The sequence below is a fragment of the Saimiri boliviensis genome, chromosome 10, assembly GCF_048565385.1.
Source record: "Saimiri boliviensis isolate mSaiBol1 chromosome 10, mSaiBol1.pri, whole genome shotgun sequence".
In the NCBI taxonomy this organism is placed as follows: domain Eukaryota; kingdom Metazoa; phylum Chordata; class Mammalia; order Primates; family Cebidae; genus Saimiri; species Saimiri boliviensis.
In genome coordinates this window covers 10,773,508-10,797,757 of record NC_133458.1, presented here as the reverse complement: position 1 = coordinate 10,797,757, position 24,250 = coordinate 10,773,508, and the positions used below count along the sequence as shown (strand labels likewise).

General features: G+C 37.4%; 1 protein-coding gene across 2 annotated transcripts in view; it reads left to right on the top strand.

Moving 5' to 3' along the window:
- CNTNAP2 (contactin associated protein 2) overlaps positions 1-24,250 on the top strand; it is a 2,246,749-nt gene that overhangs the window by 1,398,016 nt on the left and 824,483 nt on the right. For both annotated transcript variants that reach the window (XM_074378960.1, XM_003929829.4), the window contains one exon: positions 8,276-8,395. In XM_074378960.1, coding sequence (XP_074235061.1) covers positions 8,276-8,395 — 120 coding nt within the window. The remainder of the gene's footprint in view (positions 1-8,275; positions 8,396-24,250) is intronic.

Below are 24,250 nucleotides of genomic sequence, written 5' to 3'. Positions count from 1 at the left end.
TGGACAGGTGAATAATCCCATTAGGGGTTCTAATGAATAACATCTCATACAGAAATTATATTCAGGGAGAGATCATGACACAATGTTAGCTTACAGAATATCTGTTTTTAAATCCACACTCTCTCTACCATCTTCATTTGTTGTGTGCTGTTAATGAGACAGTGGTTCCTCAGGGAAAAAAGGTAGTTTACTCAGGGCATTCATTCAAGCTCTAAAAAAAAAAAAAAAAAATCCAAACAGACAGAGAACATACGAGGTTAATATTCAAGTGTTAATGAGGAGTTAGGTATTGTGAAGCTTATATTGTACTAATTAAAAATAATTGCATGGTCCTAGAATTGGAGAGCTTTCACTGAGGAGTACCTCAAGGTCATTGCCGCCTCTCTGGATTTTCAGCTTGGCTGTGTACAAACCTCAGTGGTTATCTTAACAGGAATAATTAGGTTCTGGGCAAACACATTCCTCCAACCAAATTCACTAGAGTCTGCTTGAGATTAAAAAAAAAAAAAAAAAAAGTCAGTTTCATGGCTTCTAATGAGAAATACCTCTTTCCAATATAGAAACTTATTTTTGAAAGCCAGATTAAGATCAGAAGGTGGTTTCATGCTTAAAAAAAGAACAGAACAAGGAGGGCCCCAGAGACTATCCTACTCTGAACACCACCCACCAAGATACACCCCATATAAACTATATTGCTGCTATGCCTACATTTTACATTAAAAAGTTTCTTTATTCATTCAAGGCTTGAAATTCCCAGAAAACCAATACCCTTTTTTAGCATCTTATAACCTGGTCCCTACAGCAAGTAAGTACAAGTATACACTAAGCACATGATCGCCTCCAATATAAAAGAGCAGAAAGGTGAAGGAATTCATAATCGATTGATTGATATGTAAAATGTTACAGCATTTATCAAAATTAGATTTAAAGTTATTTTGTTACTCCTCAATTTCATATCAAATCATTAAAAATGAATATTTTCCCTCTTGCATACAATCAAGAAGAATGCTTATAACGTTCCAGAGATAGCATTTATGTATGTGCTCAAGCTTTGACTTGTGAGTAACTTTCTAACATGGGTCCATCCTTGGCCACTTCTAGCGATCCTCATGCTTTTCAAGGTCGTAACAGGAGGGATGTGTATTTCAAGTTTAATTGTCTCTCCTAAAGCACGAGGTATAGACAGGGATGGAGAGAACCTTCCTTAGCTCATCAGCATCATGGAACTCTAGCTCTTCTCATAGGGAATAGGGCCTCCTTCATGTTTCTCCACCCACCCTAGTCATTCTTTAATTGATGCTTTATTTCCTAGGAATTCAAACCTGTTACTTATTTTTGCTCTTAAACTTCTTGCTTTTCTTTATTTGCTGGTGTTTTGGCAATCCTGCATAGACCTGCAGCCATGTCTGCATGTAAGCAGAGAACAGAGGCTTTAACAGAATTTCTCTCTCACATCCTCTGCTTGGGCCATGTTGTTTCCTGTTCTGCCGATGGACATAACCTTCAAGGCCATGTGGACCTTTGAAGTTCAGTATAAAAATTTGACTTCGTTCTTCCATCTTTCTTTATTATTCTACATAATATACCTTACATTCATCAACAACACTGGAAGCACATTAATTGCTTAAGAAAAGTTGTTCTTCAAATAGAGCAATCATTTTTATATAGTTGTAATATTTCCATACACCACTTATATAAAATCATATTATTTTATATAGTTTCTATACAGTTGTGATAAAAATAATGCTCCCCCCCTCCCCCAGAGGTTCATGTCTTAATTCATGGAACCTGTGAATATGTAACTTTATATAGCACAGGGACTTCATGCTTGTTAAGAGCCTTGATTTGAGGAGATTATCCCAGATTATCTGGGTTGCTTCTTGTAATGGCAGGGCTCCTTAAAATAGAGAAAGGGACTGTGAAAGCAGAGAGTTGAAGTGATGCAGCATAAGGAAGATTCCACCTAGTTGCTAACTTTAAAGACAGAGGACTCAGATGATGAGCCAAGAAATGTGTGTGGCCTCTATAACTGGGAAAAGGCAAGAAAATAGATTTCTCCCTAGAGTTTTCAGGAGAAACAGTGCTACCAATGCTTTGAATTTAGCCCAGGAAACTGTATCATTATTATTAACTGTATTATCATCTCCAGAACTGTAAGATAAATTGGTGCTATTCTAAGTCACTAACTGTCTGGTCATTTGTTATAGCAGCAAGAGGAAACTAATTCAATAGTACTTCATTTTCCATCATAGGTAATACACAGACAACATTCATTGTTTAATGAAAATGAATAAGGTATTTAGAGGCTGGGCACAGTGGCTCACGCCTGTAATCCCAGCACTTCAGGAGGCCAAGGCAGGCAGATCGCCTGAGGTCAGGAGTTTGAGACCAGCTTGGCCAACATGGTGCAACCCCATCTCTACTGTAAAATACAAAAATTAGCCGGACATGTTGGCAGACACCTGTAATTCCAGTTACTTGGGAGGCTGAGGCAGGAGAATCTCTGAACCTGGGAGGTGGAGGCTGCAGTGAGCTGAGATTGCACCATTGCACTCCAGTCTGGGTGACAGAGCCAGACTCCATCTCAAAAAAATAAATAAATAAATAGGACTTGTCACTGTTTACATTTTTGCATGCTATGAAATGCACTGTCATATGTTCAATATTAATATTTCTGAATATCTGAGATTTACTTATGAATAGATAGGATGAGAACCTGTACTTGGGATTCGGAGTTGCAACAGAGAAAAATTACTTTACCAATAAATCAATAGACTTGATCAGTCGATTTATTTTGCCATCAGCTCAATTATCTTTCTGTTCTTCAGCAGGCTACTAGCAAAACTCAATTATCGACGATGGCTCAGACCCTTCTCTTTCTTCAGTGGCTGCTACCTTAGCTCTTGTGTTCTGTCATCTCCTAGGGTTTAATGTGCAAAAATTGTGCAACCAAGCTAGGATTCCACTGGGTGCAGAGTTAACTGGCTGAGGCATGCAGGGTAAACACTGTTGTTAGCTCATTCTCTGCATGAAAAATTAAATATACTCAATAACTTCTAGTTTTTGAAGTGTGTGATTTTATTTAATCTTCACAATAATTTGGTGAAGAAAGTATAACTATTAGGTTGGTGCAAAAGTATTTGCAGTTTTTGCCATTACTTTTCATGTCAAAGCTGCAATTACTTTTGCACCAACCTAATAACTTAATTTTACAGTTAGAAAAAACAAATGTTAGGTAGAGTTTCTAAGCAGTAAATGACAAAAAAGAGATATGAACTAAAATTTCTTAAATTCTTTATTCAGATGATAAAACTAATGTGATTTTGCTCTATCACAAATATTCTTGTCATTTTACTCCAGGGTCAAAATTCTAGATACATGTTTTTAAATGTATTTTAATGACAAAATACATGTTTTAATGATAAAATAACATATTGATGTTATTAAGTGATGCGGGAAATTTTAAAAACTATGAAAAGTTTTAAATCACCCACAATATTACTGCTGAAAAATAACAACTCCTACTATTTTGATGTATTTCTTTATAAACCTTTTTCTGTGTATTCATATATTTCTTTTGACATTATGGTTTTGCATCCCATTCCATTTTATCGTATTTTGAGTGAAGTGATACAGCATTCTAACCTTATCATATTTACAATTTTACTGTATTGTCTTTCAGTAATCTGCTTTTGCTGAAAATTTAGATATAAATCAAAATTAGTCTACCCGCCTTGAATTCACATTTTTTTCGGGATGAAAGCTATGCTTCTTCAAATGCAGTGTGAGGACAGCAATGCCAGCATCATTTGGGAGCTTGCTATAACTGCAAATTCTCTACTGAGTCGAAGTCTTTGGGGTAAAGTCCAGGAATTTCTGTTTTAACAAGCTCTCTAGGTATTTCACACATGCAAAACTTTGGACTGAAGTATTCGGTTTTCCACAAGTGTTGATGAGGCAAAGCAGCTTAGGCCTATTGTAGTTTAAAGGCAAGCACAATAATTGTTACACTTTGAAGAAAAAGAGATCTTCTTTGTATTATTTACTTTCATTTCTTAAGAGATGGGGTCTTGCTGTGTTGCCCAGGCTAGTCTCAAACTCCAGCCTCAAGTGATCTTCCCACCCCAGCCTCCCAAAGCAATGAGATTACAGGCATGAGCCATTGAGCCCACTGAAGAGCTTCTTGATTACCAAAATTTTCCACACCACATGCCTTCAACATCTACTATTAGTTACTTGGGTTAAGTCTATAGCCCTTATTAAAATGCCCATATTCTTAAAAATGCAATCGTTACCTATGCTTATGATGTTCCCATCATGTTTAATGCATCTGTTTATTCAGGTTAGCCAACTAATAATCCTTAATCAAAATCAGAATAGGATGAAGAACAGGTAAACTCTAAATTCAGTTATAATGCCATTTCTTAAATATATCTACCACAATAGATTGTATTGAATAGAAAAGAAAACACATTTTACAGCCCCTTGACCCTATGATGACTCACAGTCCTATTAGAAAATAAAATTTGTATACATAATTAAATTAACAATGGTCAATCAAAGCCTTAATCAGTGATAACCAGGTATTACAGTGTATAAGATAAGCAATGAGTACCCTGTGTTACATAGTAAGATAGATATACTAAGTAGGAAGAGTCTCCTTATGAAGGATGAATTTGAGTGGGACCTAAATTAACAATTGTTATACTAATAACAAAATTGCCAAAAATGTCACCTGTTGAGTCTTTACCATGGGTCAAGCACTGTGTTGAGCAACTGACATGGATTAGGTCCACCAATCTTCATAACACCACTAGAATATACCTGTCATACTTCCCCATATAAGGCTAAATTAGGTTAGGTAACATCACCAGTATTGCATAGTAGTGTTTTGTGGAGTTGGAGTTTGAAATGAAGTCGGCAGTTTTGTTTGACTGCAGAGCCACATTTCTTACCACTTCTGCTTTGTTAACATTTTGTTTGTTTTGTTTTGTTTTGAGACAGTCTTGCTCTGTAACCCAGTCTGGAATGTAGTCACATGAGCACAGATCTCTGCAGCCTCGAACTCCTGGGTTCAAGACATCTTACTCCCCTCAGCCTCCCAATAGCTGGGACTATAGGCATGTGCCACAACACCTGACTAATATTTTTTAAAAATTTCTGTAGAGATGGGGTCTCACAGTGTTGCCCAGGCTGGTCTCAAACTCCTGGCTTCAAACAGTCCTCCCAGCTAGGCCTTCCAAAGTGTTGCAGTTACAGGCGTGAGCCACCATGCCCAGCCTAATTGTTAACTCTGACTGAGAACTTCTGTAGATTGAGAAACAGGCTGGTAGTATATTATAGATAAAGGCTGCTCTGGAAAGGATGAGGGTGAGGTAAGCAAGCTCCCATGGTGAGTTTGCCTGACCAGAATGCAACGTTTACATTGGCAAGTAGCTGAAGCAGAGAAAAACTTGTTAGGAAAATAAAAGTTCTTGTACACATAGATGAAGATCTGTGATATAATTTATAGATATTGAGTAAACATCACACATTACTTAAAAGTGATGTTTTGATGGCCGGGCGCGGTGGCTCAAGCCTGTAATCCCAGCACTTTGGGAGGCCGAGGCGGGTGGATCACGAGGTCAAGAGATCGAGACTATCCTGGTCAACACGGTGAAACCCCGTCTCTACTAAAAATACAAAAAATTAGCTGGGCATGGTGGTGCGTGCCTGTAATCCCAGCTACTCAGGAGGCTGAGGCAGGAGAATTGCCTGAACCCAGGAGGCGGAGGTTGCGGTGAGCCGAGATCGCGCCATTGCACTCCAGCCTGGGTAACAAGAGCAAAACTCCGTCTCAAAAAATAAATAAATAAATAAAATTAAAAAATAATAAAAATTTTTTAAAAAGTGATGTTTCATAACTAGACAAACATTGGTTAAAAAGCATATTTGGTTGAGACGTGAAGAGATATTTGGATAGAACAACCAATTAATAAGATGACTGTTATAAACAAGGTACTTGATGAAGGACAATGATAAGGAGAAGAATGATTGGGAGAAGAAAAAGAGAATGATTAATTACTAAATATTATAACAGAAAGGAAGGGGAATGGTTTCAGTGACAGATTGGCCAAACGGACTAAGAGGAAAACTAGGATTTGCACCTGACAACCTGGTTTCTTTAGAACTATACATAACAATTTTAATAATCTGGAGAGAGGTGTAAAAAATTAATTAAACATTTTTATTTTCAAAGATTGTGAGTTTAGGCTACTCTTAACTCCTCTTTATTCCTAAACACCTATATCCAGCTTGTTTCTATGTCCTGCAGTTCTTTAAAAAACAAACATTTGAATCAGTCCTATTTATTCTTTGTCATATTGCTTCAGTTTAAGTCCTGGTAAGCTTTCAAATGGCAGCCTATAGTTGAAACAGCCTAAATATTCTTTTTACCTTTTGAATCACTTCCATAAAACCTATTGCTTTGCTATACAGAGTTTTCATTCTATATAAGTTAATATGCAACCTATATTGACTTATGGCGTCTCCTGCTAAAAGTTTAAAAATACGTTTCCCCTGCATTTTATTGTACTGTTCTACTTGGTATGACATTCAGAATTAGAGCAGCCATGTAGTTTATCATCTGAATGAGCCCCTTGGGACATTGAAAGTGGGTGTATTAATAATTACACTGGGACAAACAATGTCTAGGCTTTGCTTAGCTTTCAAGCCCCATCCTCTTCTAAGAGTAGTTTACTAATGAGCAATACCAAAATCGTTAGTGAACAAACTTTGTTCCGAAGGCCTTCTATCTGTGTTGTTCACAGCTGGATCTTCAATGCCTAACGCACTCCTCAGTACACCGTAGCTCCTCAATAACTGTGTGCAAAAGGAGGAAATGAGGCAGGGAGGCACGGAAGAAGAAATGAATAGATCACAGAGTTTTAGAAAGTTTCATTCTAGGATGCTGTCGTTGAAATGACATCGAGTTGAAGGTCTTACCTTCTTGGTGAAAGCCAAAGGAGGCACAGAGATCTTGGTAGAGGAAGATTTAAAAAGGGAGGTCCCAAATCAGACCACCCATGAAACTGACTTCCTGATCTCAAACAGGTGCTAGTGAATTTCGTTGGAGAAACAAGTTTTTCCAGAACCTAATTATTCCTGTGAGAGTAACGACTGAGGTTTGTGCACAGCCAAGCTGGAAATCCAGAGAAGTGGCAACAACCTTGAGACCCTTCTCAGTGAAAGCTCTCTAATTCTAGGACCACGCAATTATTTTTAATTAGTACATTAGAATTATAAGCTTTACAATGTTTTGTAATTTATTTTGTACTGTTTTGTAATTTAACACACGACAACCCCTACGAGTGCGATTCAAGTCCAACTTACCCAAAGACTTCCCTGCTTGTGTCATCAGGTAGACATATTTTTACCAAAGCCATATCTTAGTTGAAGAGAACTTTCATATTCTTTATGAATTCCTGGGTGGAGCTGTTTAAAAAGTTTTCACAGCAGTATTTTAGATGTTCTAACTACAAAGGAGATATGTAAATGTCCGTTTTGTACTTCTGAAAACAGGTGCAGTCTTTGTGCAAAAAAGAAAATGTGTCATGAGCACTGGAATAAAAAGGGAAATAATGAATAAGAACATAATTTAATTACATGAATGTCAGCTTTCTGCACAAACTCGATTTGATGTAATTAAAGTACCTGGAACAAATAAAATGAATCAGAGAAATTTCTTTCCTATCTTGTTTTTTTTTTTTTTTTTGAGATAAAGTAAGGTTCAAAATTACATACTATTTATGGGAAACCTGTAATAACCATGCAAAAATTATGTGTGTGTGTGAGAGTATGTGTGCGTGTGTCCAGAAGAGAGAAGCAGAGAGAGTGAAGGGTAATTTTTTCTGGCCTCTTAGTTGGCAACCAACGAAGCAAACAACACTTATGAAAATAGTTTTTGATAGTAAGGGGCTAATATCTACAAATAACTATAAATTAAAATATTTTTCAATGATCATGAGCCCCAGTAAAATAAACATGACATCTGTTTAATGATTGCTTTAGTCCTGTCCCCGTCATTAAAGGCATACCAGGAGCTCGCTGCCTTTGTTAGGTCAGAAATGCTTCTAGAGAAGGAAGCAAATCATGAATTTAAATTTAGAGAAAAAGAATGCTGATTCTAGGAAGAAGAACGACTCCTAACTAACGGTGCGCTGGCATTACATGTGCCACTGGGGCGTTTGTCTGGGGAGCCATTTGTTCTGTGCTTATATGTGATATTTTGTTCTAGCTATCTACGAGCCTTCCTGTGAAGCATACAAACACCTAGGCCAGACGTCCAATTACTACTGGATAGATCCTGATGGCAGTGGACCTCTGGGGCCTCTGAAAGTTTACTGCAACATGACAGGTAACTGTGTCACATTTATGTTTTATGAAGATTGCTTTTCTCTATGTTACGAATAAGTAGTTCCACCAATGGTTTATTTCTTCGGTGCTGTGCTTTTATCACAACATCTAATCGGTAAGATATTGCTGGATTTGTTAGATAAGATGGCAAAATGTGTTATTAAAGCAATAAAACATTTTGACACTATGCTTTTCAAAAAGTTTACCTTTGACATGAACAATTAAGAATCATTTTTGTGAAAAAATCAACATGTCGGGGGGAAAACCAGAAAGTAAAGTTAAAAAGTTAAGCCCACGGCAAGGACTGGTAACCTAGACTAAGAAACTTCAGTATCATGGCTCCGATATCTTCATTGTGCATGCTGGAGGAAACTTTTAGATCATACCAGACCTTCCTCTATTCTCACTGGTTACAGAAGAAATCTTTCTATGTACTGAAATCCCATTTTGACAATAGCAAAGATTACCGGAAGCTTTCATGAAATATATTTGGGGTTTTCTTCTTGGGAAGAGAACCTAGCTTTTCTCCACTTCCATGTTAAATGAGATTGTGGGTTCTTGTAAACTTCCACAACAATGTGTAAGATGTACAGATCTCTGAGATTAAAAACAGATTGTCCATTAGACACTTAGCAACATCTTACCCTTCAAAAATCCAGAAGAATGTATGAGGTATGCATTAATTACTGGCTTCAGAAAAAGACCAGCATTTGATAAGAAATCCTGGGCATATGATGATAAGAGTAATGATAATATGATGCTACTGATGGTCATTACTGAGTGTGACTGTTATCATCTGCCAAGTACCACAATAAATCCTTTAGACAGACACTGAGTTTACATCCTGGCTTCATTAATCACCACATGTGTAATATTTGGCACTTAGTATACTAACTTTACTAAATGCAATAAGCCTCAGAATCTTTATCTGTAAAATGAGATAATAAGGATACTCATTTCATAGCATTATCATATGAATACAATAAGATAATCTGCATATGGTTCTTAGCATATTGTCTAACACATGATAAACCTTCAATAAAAGTTATTGGATGAGGGCCAGGCATGGTGGCTTATGCCTGTAATCCTAGCACTTTAGGAGGCTGAGGTGGGTAGATCACAAGGTCAAGAGTTTGAGACCAGCTTGGCCAACATGGTGAAACGCTGTCTCTGCTAAAAATACAAAAATTAGCTGGGCTTGGTGGCATGTGCCTATAATCCCAGCTACTTGGGAGGCTGAGGCAGGAGAATCGCTTGAATCTACGAGGCTGAGGTTGCAGTGAGCCAAGATGGTACCACTGCACTCCAGCTTGGGCAACAGAGCAAGACTCTGTCTTGGGGAAAAAAATTAAAGAATTAAAAATTGGATGAAAATTTTTAAAGGTTTTGGGAGTTAAATAACTTGCCCATATTTCTCAGGCAAGATTCAAATTGAATTATTTGCAGCCCATGGATTTTACTTTGGGCTATAGTTCAGAACCATATATGGAGTTTTATTTTGTTTTTGTTTTGTTTTCCACACAAACTTCTTGGCTCTATCCCTGCAGACTCTGATTCATTATGTCTAAGTGGAAATCAGATTGTGCAAATAGAACTGAAAACCATGAAGGATACTATAGGCAAGCAGACACCAGAAGGGAACTCTTAGCAGTATCAGGAAGCCAGGCATAGTACGGAATAGAAGAGAAAATGATGAAGGCATCAATGTAGTATGGAAGACATACAAAGAAGACAATAAAATGGAAGCTGACCAGCCTGGGCAACATAGTGAGACCACATTTCTAGTTAGAAAAATTCCCAGCTACTTAGGAGGCTCAGGTGGAAGGATCCCATTGAGCCCAGTAGATTTGAGGCTATAGTGAGTCATAATCAGTCTAAGAGAGTGAGATCCTGTCTCAAAAATTTTTTTTCAAAATAGAAATAATAAAATGGGAGCTAGCATCTCCTAAATTGCCAAATTTCCTCTAGAAAGTTGGAAGATGCTAGCTGCCATTTTATTTTATTTTTCTATTTTGAAAAAGAACTCCAGGCATGCCTCAGAGAAAAAACACATTTACCAGAGAGATTAATCTAAGAGTTCACTGACAGTTGGACTTATTAATGCTCTCAAATTCTTTTTTATATACCTTCAGTTTTATCTTGTTAGCACTAAAGTATTAACCTATGATAACGTGACTTAATTTAAAAGAATCTTGATTTTGGTTTCTCCTAATATATGAAAATATATAATGCAATAAAGTCTATTCTTTTTTTTTTTTTTTTTTTTTTTTTTGAGATGGAGTTTCGCTCTTGTTACCCAGGCTGGAGTGCAATGGCGATCTCGGCTCACCGCAACCTCCGCCTCCTGGGTTCAGGCAATTCTTCTGCCTCAGCCTCCTGAGTAGCTGGGATTACAGGCACGCACCACCATGCCCAGCTATTTTTTTGTATTTTTAGTAGAGATGGGGTTTCACCATGTTGACCAGGATGGTCTCGATCTCTTGACCTTGTGATCCACCTACCTCGGCCTCCCAAAGTGTTGGGATTACAGGCTTGAGTCACTGTGCCCAGTCAATAAAGTCTATTCTTAACCTCAAGGGAAATCAGGGTATCCTGGCTTGGATTGGACAATTAAGAATTTATTTTAGTTATTGTTCTATATTCATCTCAAAAAAATTATAAAAAGAAATAAAACTATAATGTACACAATTCTCATGAAGGACACACACAACACACAGTACTAGTGTACTTTCAGGAGATCTTCTCCTGTACATTGAACCCTTTGCTCAGAAACATAGGTCTTATCTTCATCTATATCTCCCCTAAAGAGCATAGCTGCAATCTAACTCCGTACTTTAGATGCAGTCTGAGCTATGAGGAGCAGAGTACAACTTTTTGCAATTAGAATATTTTTCTTCTGTTCATGCAAGAGAGTTATGAACATCAGTGTGGTCAGGGACCCTCAAAGAATCTTGCCTTATAGGCCAGCAGGCACCTTTTCATTCTTTGTCACTGACCAATGCTTTCTTTTCCTGGAAAGGATGTGGATTTAACATCATTAAGAGAATATGATGCACAAGGCTTGGCTTGGGCTATTCCATTTCCAAAAGATAAATGTTAAGGAAGAGAGAGTAACAGCATGAGGTATTCTATAAAGTCTTGATATATAACTCTATGTCATGAAAAATTATATATGCTCCCCCAAACCTAAAGTATAAAAGGAGACAAGCACTCAAAAAGGCAAAGAAGAGAAATGAGCCCTATAAATCAATACCGTAAGGCCCAAGAAAGGTTGACTTATTCCAAAGAACTGAAATCCCAGTGGCTGGAACATAGTAAGCCTAAGAGAGGGACTCAAAATAAAGCAGGGGAAAGGTGGGTGGGGGCATGCCAGAGCAGACCAGCTATAATGAGTGCAGGGCAGGGAAAAAGGTGCTTTTATTTTTTTATTTTTTAATTATTTTTCAATTACAGTGGGTGGGAGTCCATGGAAAGATTTTAATCAGTAGAATAAGATCTTGATTGCATTCAAACATCTACCACTTGGACTGCTATGAGAGACAGAATGAAAACACTGTGACCAGTTCTAATGCTATTGCAAAAGTTCAAGGAAGAGATGATGCTCCCTTGAACTAGGGTAGTGATGGTTTAAAGTGATGAGAAACTGATACATTTTTAGATTTGTTTTGAAGGTAGAATTGACAGGATTGGTAAAAGTTTGGATGAGAATGTTTAGAGACAGTAATCAATACTAACTTCTCAACATATGGACTGAATAACTGGATAAATTATGGTGCCATTTAGAAGAAGTGGAAAATAAGGGTAATAAGTTTTAAAGGAAGCTCAAGAACTTAGTTTTGACTAATTAAATGTGAAGTGCCATATGCCATCCAAACTGAGATGCAAATTTTGCAGTCGGAGAAGCCCCAAAAGCCTGTTTGGGTTAGAGATATAAATGTGCCAATTATTAACATATTAATATATGAGAATTGATAATAGCATTTGGGGGTTGATATAACAAAGAAACAGCATCTGAGAAATGAGCTCTTAGAAACTCAACAGGCAGGGCACAGTGGAGCACGCTTGTAATCCCAGCACTTTGGGAGGCCGAGGAGGGTGGATCACTTGAGCCTAGGAGTTCAAGACCAGCCTGGGCAACATGACAAGACCCTATCTCTATGGAAAAAAAGGAAAAAAAAAAACTAGCTGGGTGTGGTGGTGCACACCCATGGTCCCATCTACTTGGGAGGCTGAGGTGGGAGGATCATTTGAGCCTGGGGAATCAAGGCTACAGTGAACCGTGATCACACCACTGCATTCCAGCCCAAGTGCTAGAAACCCTGTCAAGAAAAAAGGAGGAGGAGGAGGAGGAGGAAGAGGAGGAGGAAGAGGAGGAGGAGGAGGAGGAGGAGGAGGAGGAGGAAGGGAAGGGCAGGGCAAGGTCAAGGGGGAGGAGGAGGATGAGTGGGAGGAGGAATTAGTTCCTTCTCACACTGCTATAAAGAACTTCCCTGAGATTGAGTAATTTATAAAGGAAAGAGCTTTAATTGAGCCACAGTTCCTCATGGCTGGGGAAGCCTCAGGAGATTTACAATCCTGGCAGAAGGGGAAGCAGGCACCTTCTCCACAAGGCAGCAGGAGAGAAGGCATGTGAAGGCGGAACTGTCAACCACTTATAAAACCATTAGATCTCATGAGAACTAACTCACTATCATGAGAACTGCATGGAGAAAACTGCCCCCATAATCCAGCCATCTCTCACCATCTCTCACCATCTTTCACCATCATCTCTCATCATCTTCCCTCAACACATGGGGATTGTGGGGATTACAATTCAAGATGAGATTTGAACATGGGACACAGAGCTAAACCATATTACACAATCATTCAGTAGATAGAGATTTGATTTCCAGTGTTAAAATACTTAATAAATGTTTGGAAAAATATACATAATTGAGGGTAGATAGAGAAAAAGTGTCTGAGAGCATTTGGGAGCAGATAGATTATCTGTGTGGAGGTTGAAATGACTGCTTGGATCCTAGAGAATGACAAAAAGACTTGGAAAATAAAGAGCAACTTGGCATCCATCCACACATGCACAATGGATGTGGTGGTGCCACAGAAGTATGGCAATAAATAGCAACTAGAATGCAGGGAACGTGGTATGGCCAGGAATGATGAACCTACTAAGGATGCTGCATAGACAGTGTCAGGGAACCATGGGTTGAGCTATATCCTAGGGAATTAGGAGTGTTCTAAATGACAGAGAATTCTAAGCACTGCATAGGACACCAGCAAAATCTTCCATAAAACGGCTGACTTATATGCTGAGTCTTGAAGAACAAGTAGGTGTTATGAGACTGGGAAATCAGGAGAAGGAAAAATAGGTCAACTTACAAAATGCTTTGTGTAGGATGAAACGCAGTTGAAACTTTGTCCTGAGGTTTCAGGACAAAGCAAGCAATGGATGGTTTCAAGCAAAAGAGTAACTTCATCAGGCAGTATATATTAAAAGCATCACTTTGGCAGCTGTGAAAAAGGTTCTCCAAAGGCCACCGGGACATAAGAGAGGGAGACAAGTTCGAAAGCCCCTGTAGTAATTCAGGAGTTGAAAATGGAAACATAAAGTAGTAACAATAAAGTAAAATAGGAAGATATCGATTTGATTGGTATTTAAGAAGGTGAGTTGGCCAGACTGTTCCTGATGATATAGAAAAAGTTGAAAATGATAACCCTATGACATAGAGCACAGAGAAGCAGAGGAAAACTAGGAAAAAGGGTAAGATTCTGTGTTGCTTTAGGTCCCTGTAACTCAACCAGGTAAAGTTGTCCTACAGGCAGATGCTACACAAAGTCACTGTAGGACCTTGAACACATTTATTTTAAAAAGTCTTTGGCTGGGCAAGTGACTCATGCATTTTGGGAGGCTGAGGTGGGCAGATCACCTGAGGTCCGGAGTTCAAGACTAGCCTGACCAACATGGCAAAACCCCATCTGTACTAAAAATACAAAAACTAGGTGGATGTGGTGGCACACACCTGTCATCCCAAATACTCAGGAGGCTGAGACAGGAAAATCGCTTGAACGTGAAGGGCAGAAGTTGCAGTGAGCCGAGATGGCCCCACTGCACTCCAGCCTGGGTAACAGAGCAAGACTCTGTCTCAAAAAAATAGATAATAAAAATAAATAAATAATCTTTGTCTCATTTTTGTTGTAAATAAAGTGCAGGAAATGGAATAAGTTCATTTCTATACTGCCTTTCATTCAAAAAATTTCTATTGTTACCATGAGACATGAAAAAATTACTGCTTGCAGTCAAATAATTTAGACAGAAACCTCTTATCTCAAACAAGCTTGAATTTACTATTTCTTGGCTAAGTTTGACATAAATTGACTCTCTTCATTTTTTATCATAAGACAGTTGTTCTACTATGTAATTCTTCTGGCTATCTGCAGTTCAGAGGTACATCTCTTAGAAATTTGGAAATTAGGGGGTGTCCTAAATTATAGAGCATTTCAAGTGCTGCATAGCTGATGACATTGAGGAGAGATTTTTCACTGAATCCTTTTTTAAAAAAAAATGTATCATCCTGTGAAAGCCAAAGCCTGGTTTCTTGTTTTAGATGTTAGGGCACATTATAAAATGTGGTCATTGTTATCCTTGCCTTCCTTCTCTGTTTTTATGCTCCCTCTGAAAATTCGGTGTTAAAACTTTTGTGAAAACGATCTTATGTTTTCAGTATTAACCTCTTTTAATTGTACATTTTTTCTCCTAACATTTCAGCTTTTCATTTTTATTTTCTTCAGGTGTTACCAGCATCCTCTCCCTAGAAACCCTGAAGCTTTGTATTTAAAGCTTCATTTAAGTCTTTCTGCTAGATGGTTAACGGTAACAATAGTAAATAAAGCCAGATCCAGCCATTATCCTTGGAACCTTCCTGTATATCCTTAAACCTAAGACAATACTTTTCCTCATATTCTATCCTCTAATTCATTTTCTCTATGACTCCCTGCATTCATTTTTTTTCTTAATTTAAGTAAGCATCTGTGCTCTAGTGCATGAAGTTTAAAGTCCAAATAAAGAGCTCCTCTTGCGTTCTTCCTAGCACTGGTTTTGTAGTTTTATCAAAAAGCCATTAAGTTTATTTACATAATTTGTGCTTTATAAAGCCCCAGGATTTAGCTGATCAAATTCTATTATCCTCTATAATAGTAAAAGCTGTTCATGTCTTTTTAATCTAATATTTATAGAGAGCTTGTAACTGAAGTTTCTAAGCACTTGCACTCAGTGTTAGTATTGTATTTAGTATTATGCTTCTCATAGGCTTTAGAAGTACAGCGTGAGCAGGAGGAAATGGGTCACTGAGGTGGCAGACTTGAACTGTAGTGCACAGTATCCTAAACCCACCCACCTCTACCTCCCCATATCCACAAAGCAAAACAGTTTCTATCCTATTGTATAGTTGTGCACCCATACGTGTTCAGTCAACAATAGGATACATAGACAATGGTGGTCCTTTAAGACTACAATGTTGTATGTTTACTGTACCTTTTCTATGTTTAGATAGGTTGATAGACACAGATACCATTCTGTTAAAATTGCCTACAGTGTCCAGTACGGTGACATGCTGTGCAGGTTTGTAGCCTGGGAGCAATAGGCTTCACCACACAGCCTAGGTGTGTAGCAGGTTATACCACTGAGATTTGTGTAAGTAAACTCTATGTGTTCCCACAAAATCACCCAATGACACATTTCTCAGAACCTATGCCTGTTGTTAAGTGACACATGACTGTGCTCTTTTCCTTAGCAGTTTACGGTAACACAAATTTAGTATCTACAGTTTCTTTGTGTCAAGGCACAGGTTACCTGGGTCAACTGCTCAGAGTCTTACCAGGCTGAGATCAAGGTGTCAGCCAGGGCTTGGGTTTTACCAGAGACTTGGGTTCTTAGAATCTTATTCAAGTGTTGATAGATTCAGTTCCTTGTGGTTTCGAGACCGACATCTCATATTCTTACTGGCTGTTGGTCTCAGATTGCTCTCAGCTCCCAGAGGCTGCTCCCAGGTCCCTGCCTTGTGGCTTTGTGTCTCTGACTCACTTTCCAGCACTCACCTGACTAGGTCATCACCCAGAATAATCACACCCATTTGATTAACTCGAAATCACCAGATTACAGCCCTTGATTACACCTGCAGAATTTCTTCAACTGTTTCTTATAAAGAAGCTCAATCCCATTAGTGACACCCCATCATATTTGCTGGTGCCACCCCCAGTCTAGGAGAGGGTATTATACCTGGTGTACCCACCAGGTTGCTGGAATCTTGAAGACCATTTTAGAATTCTGTCTAGCATGCTTACCTACATGCCTATGTATATTATTCACAATTCCAACAACTTTTGTTTCTACCTTTTGAATAGCAACAGTCTTATAGTTGTAGCATATTATTTGATTAAAACTTGACAATACAGCAAAAATAAAAATTACTTGTCAACCAGAAATGACAATTACTAACACATTAGGCGTTGTGTGATAAAGATTTTATATTTTATATGGATACCTGCATATATAATTGAGAGCAAACTAAATGCCAGGCACATTTTTAAAATATCACATGAATTAACTCATCCAATAACTCATGACAACATCACAAGATGGGTAATCTATTCTTCCATTTTTTGATGATAAAACTAGAGCTCTGAGAAATTAAGTCCTAGGCCACACATGTAGTAAATAATGAAGCCTGATTTTTTAGCTAGGCTTGTATGTTCAAAGCTAGTTTATAGCAACCATGTCTGTATGTGTATGTGCACACAAGCTCATACATACATAGGAACCGCACTTCTCATTTATATTCTGTAGTATGATTTGCAATTTGATTGCTGAAATGATCTTTTTTTATTCAAATCGCTTCATTATCATTAAAACTTCCTTAAACAGCTCTGATTTATTCTCTGTGGTTTGGACAGCCTTTTTGTTTTAAACAATTTACATCAGAGGACATATTTTAAATGAAATCAATACATAAATCATTATATTATCATTTTTAGTTCTCAATTCAACTGCAAGTATTTTCTCTAATGTAATTTTCTGAGAGCTTTACATAATTTGTATTTTTTTTTTTTTTGTATACCTAGGTTTATCATCCCTTAGGGTCTGAGCCCAACTTTTAGAGTAACTTAAACTCTGTCCCCGACATCTAGTTAATTTTTCAATGTAAAGTCTTAAACTGAATCTAACAAAATCTTGTTTGAGTATGCAACAGGATTGAATGGAATTGTACTTCATATCATCTGTAACCTTAATACGATTGTAGTGTCTCATTCTTCGTCTTTTAGGAATGAAATCATGTAGAGATGAGGACACACAGAGACTATTCTATATTAGGGCTTATTAACATTCATAAATTGGACCCTACTAATCTTCTAACCCCTTCATTTTCCTATATATCATAACTATTTCTCTGATGTGTGCACTGATATCCTCAATTTTTTTCTTCCACTCGTTTTTACTGTTTTCTCATCAAAGCCATTTTTTCTCCTCTTTCAATCTTCTAACCTAGTTTACCTCCTCTATGGTTAACCCACTCAGAGAATAGCTGTCCTTTCTGTCTTCTTTCAGTCACATCTTCTCCTCTTTGTCGACCTCTCACAGGCTGTCTTGGTTATAAACCTTTGTAATCACTCAGCAACTCCTGCTTCATGCGTTCAGCTATTTCAGTTCTTCACAATCAGTATAAATCGTTGAATTCAATTCTGCTCATACAGCTTCAGTTGAAAATCGCGGAACCAACTCACTGATCAAACACAGCCTGTAAAGAACTCTTCTCCGTAACTGATGACCCGCTCCCGAAGACTTCTTCTTCTTCTGGATTCAGCCTCCTTCCATAGACAGCTTCTGCCTGCTAGGCTTTCTTTGCAATCTCGTCTTCATTGTGTGTTAGCCATAGTGATAGGTTAATACTGCAGAAGTTCTCAAAAAATCAAAAAAAAAGGGAAGGGAAAGAGAGAAAAACCATGAAATCCAGTGAGACCTACACCACAGGAGAGGACCCAGAAAGGGGGTACAAGACCCCAGGTGAATTCAAGATGAAATGGCTTTAGATGCATAGCAGATCACTCAGCCCTTCTGAAGCCTCCAAAATCATACTCTATATGCAAATGCTCTTCCTTCAAATATTTTCATGTAACTTGACAAAACAGTACCTTATAGACACTGCTTGATTTTGTGCTTTAAAAGCACTGCTTTTGTTATACAATTTCTCTGCTCAAAATCCAAGAAAGGCTTCACATCATGTATGGCTAGGGACTATTATTTGATTTCCTTTGGTGCTTGGAATCTGAAACTCTTGCCTAGTGCACAATAATCAACTCTTCAAACAGGATGGGAAACACACACAAACACACGCACACACACATTGGGAAATTCAATTAAGTTCAACTCATTGAATTTGCAATCAAAAATCAAAAACCGCAAGAATAATCTTGTACTTTTTTACTATGAATTCCTCTCTTGTGGTTAAACTTAAAGCCAGTAATAACTGTGTTTCTCTTTCTCCAAACTTTAGGTTTTTCAAGTTTATGGGTCACCTTTTATTTTCTTCTGAGTACATCAAGTTTCATACCATAATGTTCCTGGAAATGTTAGAAAGAGAATCTCATGTGGCAGCTAATCTCTCTTTTTATATTATGGCTTTGTCTAATCACCACAACCAATAAAGTTAAATCGTAAACTGCACCAATATCATATGTTCCCCAAACTGGAAAATATTTAAAGTCATATTTCCTGGAACTGACTTAAACTAGAGGCCCTAAAACTTATCAGTGCCTCACATAAATGATGGCTACATCAAAGTAATTGTCTCATTAATGAAGAATAGAAATACAACTTTGGGGAAAAAAATCCTTGTGGATGACATTGTCAAAAACTCTGTTTGCTGCATTTATGTACAGACAGCTTCACTGGGATTGACTACTCTTCACATAATTATTAATCTCATATTCTGTTGTTACTCAGATTTTGAACAAAATCAGCATTATAAAGCGAGACTAAGTAAGAACTTGCTATATTATTAACTTTATCATTACTATTATTATGTTTTGCTTTTATGTGCATCCATGTTATTCTATCTTCACCATACTCCTATTTGCCCTTCTGTTTCTAAGCTCACATGGCATAGCTATAGGTTTTAGGGCTAAGACAAGGCTGCATAATTTTGAGAGGTGAAACGAACGCCTTCGCTGCTCCAGGCACCAGGACATGGAGGACAGAGAAGGAAGTTTATTAGTACATTGTAGAATCTGACATCTTTTGCTCTCAGGTTTTAAAAGACTGTAAAATAATATTGAGCATCTTGCTGACATTTCACTTTTCTCTAATCTGAGGTATTTGTCCTTTATGCATGGGGTGTACCATCATCACGGACTTCATCTTCACCATAATTGTGTTTACCAAGAATGTCTTCATCTCTCCTATATTGGAATTCATGATTTTTATATAATGTCTTCTTCATTTTAGTTTTACTCTCTATTTTGGATATAGCACATCCCTGGTGGCTTCTTAATCCTTCAGTACCACCTGTTTGTTCTCTGAAAGTTAGGATAATCTTCTTTTTGTCCCAAATGTTCCGAAATTTCAAACGTCATTTGGAATAGGTCAGTTTTCATGTATTTGCTGGGTGTTCACTTTAACATTGGTAACTCAGGTTCTTAAATTTCTTTTTATTTATCTGTTTTTGATTCTGTCTCATGATTTATTATCTCTTTCTAGAAGGTTTTTCATTGTGGTTTTAAATCAAAGTGTTTCTTCTTGAAAATTTCCTTTTTAATAGTGTTCTATTATTGCTTTATGAATGCAGTGCCTTTTTTTTATATTCCAATGAGAATAAACATCCTTTTCCCCCTTCTGTCTTAGTTTTCTCCAAGTTTCTTGATTCTGTTCTTTTTTTTTTTTTGACCTTCACAGCTTTCCTCATGTTCGTGATTATTATTAGCTGTGTGTTTATTATTAGGGGTAGGAGGGTCTTGTTGACTTGGAGGTTTACTCTGGGTTAGAGTAACGGTTATGGGTTATGTCCTGACATGCCTCCTACCCATGCCCCATTTTCCTCCCATTTCTCTGACGTCCTTGTGAAGGCTCTTCCTTTTATTTTCAGTAGTGTCCTTGTGTGGATGATAAATTATGTGATCACCTCACTGCACAGGAAGCTGAGTGTTCCAGTTTTTGGACTGTCTCACCTGTTGTCAGCATTTTTTTTTTCTTCTTCTTCTTTTTATTAGTCAGGTAATCTAAGGGTAAGTTTTAAAATTTATTTCCTGGAGGTTTCAGGTCTGGTTGCCAACAATCTTGGAACCATTTGGGAAAAGAGGTTCAAGAGCATGAACATTGAGTATTTGCTATAAGCATAGATAATCTTCATTTTCTGTGTAGTTTCCACATCCTCTGCTATACTTGGTTCTTCTCAATGCAGGGATTCTTTTAGAAAATAAACCTCCAGTTATCTACCAGAGTGAGAGAGAAGTAGTCAATCAGCCACAAGGCATAGGAAACCCAGGGATCTACTGTCTGTCAAACAGCCTTAACCCAGTTCTCCTTGCTTTATTAATTATTGAACCTTTTATGTACTCATGGTCATAAATTGGGTTGATTCTCATCTTGCCAGACTGTCGAGTTAAAATTCAGTATTCTTAGATCTACTAAGTCAATTAGCACATATTCATTTGCTTTCCATCCTCCAAAATTTTATTGCTATTGATTCATAATCTCCTGGTCTTTGTGGGAAATATGTGTGTGTGTGTGTGTGTGTGTGTGTGTGTGTGTGTGTATTCCATAGCTATAGGGATACATATATATGGGTGTGTGTATTCCCTAGCTTTAGGGGTGTGGGGGGGGCGGTTGTGTATGTGAATTCCCTAGCTTTAGGGGTATAGTATGTGTGTGTGTGTACATGTGTGTAAATTCCCTAGTGTTAGGCGTATATATGAGTGTGTGTGCATGTTTGTGTGTGTTTGTGTGTCTGTGTCTGTGTGTGTGTATTCCCTAGCTTTAGCAGTATATATGTATGTGTGTGTGGGCACACAGGCATGGGTGTGTGAACTTTAGGAGTATATATATATATATATATATATATATATATATATATACACACACACACACACACACGTGTGTGTCTGTGTGTGTGTGTGCATGTATGTGTGTGTGAATTCCCTAGCTTTAGGGTTGTATATATATGAGTGTATGTGTGTATTCCCTAGCTGTAGGGATATATGTGTGTGTGTGTGTGTGTGTGTGTGTGTGTGTGTGTGTATTCCCTAGCTGCTTTAGGGATATGTGTGTGTATGTGTATGTGTGTGTATATGTGAATTCCCTAGCTTCCGGGGTATATATGTGTGTGTGTATATGTGTGTGTAAATTCCCTAGCTTTAGGGGGATATGTATGAGCATGTGTGTGTGTGTGTGTGTGTGTATATGTGTGTATTCCCTAGTTTTAATGAGGTGTGTGTGTGTGTGTGTGTGTGTGTGTATTACCTAGCTTTAGTAGAGTGTGTGTGTGTGTGTGTGTGTGTGTGTGTGTGAATTCCCTAGCTTTAGGGGTATATATGAGTGGGGGGCAGTGTATGTGTATGTGTGTGTGTGTGTGTGTGTGTGTGTGTGTATTCCCTAGCTTTAGGGGTGTGTGTGTGTGTGTGTGAATTCCCTATCTTTAGGGGTATATATGAGTGGGGGGCAGTGTATGTGTATGTGTGTGTGTGTGTGTGTGTGTGTGTGTGTATTCCCTAGCTTTAGGGGGGTGTGTGTGTGTATGTGAATTCCCTAGCTTTAAGAGATTTAGAAGGCATAAAAGTTCAATGCCAGTGTGCCAGTGTTTACTTACCATCCTAACCAAATACACCTTATTTATTTTTAATTCCATAATTTAATGTCATAAAACCAAATAGTTAAAATACATGTTTCAAAACACGTATTTTAAAATTTATTAAAAATCTCCAAATTTTAATGTAAATTAATAAATTTTCCTTGTTTGTTAAAGAATATTGTAAAGTGTTTATTATTGACTGTGCTATGTAAGACGTAATTTGATAAATACTTTCATCTATTGTATCTCATTTATTCTTCACAATAACTGAGAAGTTTTGAGATACGGAAACTGAAACACAAGCAGATATTAACATCTATAACACAATTTACAAAAGGCTGTTTACATGAAGAATATAGATTTGGATGACATCCTGTATCATTTAGTGGCATTAATGTGTCACTTTTTGATAGGTTGAAAAATTCAAAGAAATCCTCAGTTCTTATCATATAAATTACTGTTATTATTTGAAAATTTTTTCTCCTATCTATGATTTCTGGCTAACTGGATTCTAGATTCATCAATAGATAAATACCATGTCTATCTTGTTCACTGCTGAACTCAGCAGAGTGACTGGGATATGTCGGCACTTCTACTGCTGTGAATAGACCTTCCCACTGTGACTTTTTCAGTAAAGCTAAGTAGCCACCACCAATCTCAGTGATAAATAAGGAAACATGTTTGAGATCGACAAGTGTGCCTCATTTATCATTAGAAGACATGCATTTATTAGCAATACACTCAAAAATTTTCCATACAATCCATCCTATAGACTTGAAAAAGTCCAAGTGTTCTATCCTTGTCGGCACTCCAACTTGTCCTTGTATGGCAATTATAAAAATGTTCTAGAAGCAGGGTTTAGTTTGCCTTATATTGGGATCAAGTAACTAGAATCCTCTAATTTAATGGATGAAAAAGATCTATTTAAGAATCAGGCCTCAGTCAGCATTATTAAAAGTAAAAGGTAAAGAGTTCACTAGGTTCTTACTTTTCTTATGCAAGAGTGAAGATATACTAAAATGTTTTGGCTAAGCAACTTATGTGAACATCAGTAATTTCTTTCATCAATAAAAACTCAACTTCTATAATACAACTAATGATTAAATTTATACTAACAAAAGAGCCAGTTTTTAGCAGTAATAAATATAACTTATAAGCTTGTGGTAATATCTGCCTCTAAAATCTGTGATTTTAATGCTAACCAACCCCATATGAAGTACAGGTTTTATTCTAGCTTAGGGTGACTGATCAGCCTTACACCAACCCTTGGCTGTAGACCCATACTGTCTAATATGCATGTAATTATATCTAACTATCCTAGGGATGAATTTTCAAAGTAAATTACAAACCACATAGCCTATGAGTTGACTCTCCAGGTTGTTTTACCTGCTATTTATAAAAGAAACTATGTCAATATAAAGCAATAAATTTGGAAAACATGTACAAAAGTTGATTACTTTCACATTGCTAGTATGCTGATTAGTTGTAAAGTGCTATAAAGGATTATGTTTTACTAATAGTATCACTGATGATCCTAGGTTCATTCATCATAATTCTGCATGACTACTGCTAGTTGTTAACTACAATCCCAGGCCAGCTTAAGCAATATAGTTTCCTTTACATTTTGCTTTGCTCATTGCTTCTTTAACATGTCCTGATTTCCATAGTCTTCCCTCTATTTTCTTCTCCAGTAGACAGGAGAAGAGAGATTTGACATGGCGCTAAGTATATTAATATAGTAGTTTCGTCTCCCAGTGGTATTTGCATTTCAAAAAGAATAACAAGATGAACCAAACTATGGAAGCAATATTTTCAGACAGCATACCTTTCATTGCTCCCTAAATCACTCCTATCCAGAGCACCCATTCTACCTGTGTATACAAAGACTCATATCCCATGTAACGTTCAAAGGCTCTCCCATGTAGAGTTTCTTTCATTGGGGTGGGTGGCAGGGAACTGGAAAGCCAATGTTTCTATTAATTGCTCTGTCTTTTGCTTTAATATCTGCTTCATAGCACGTTTTT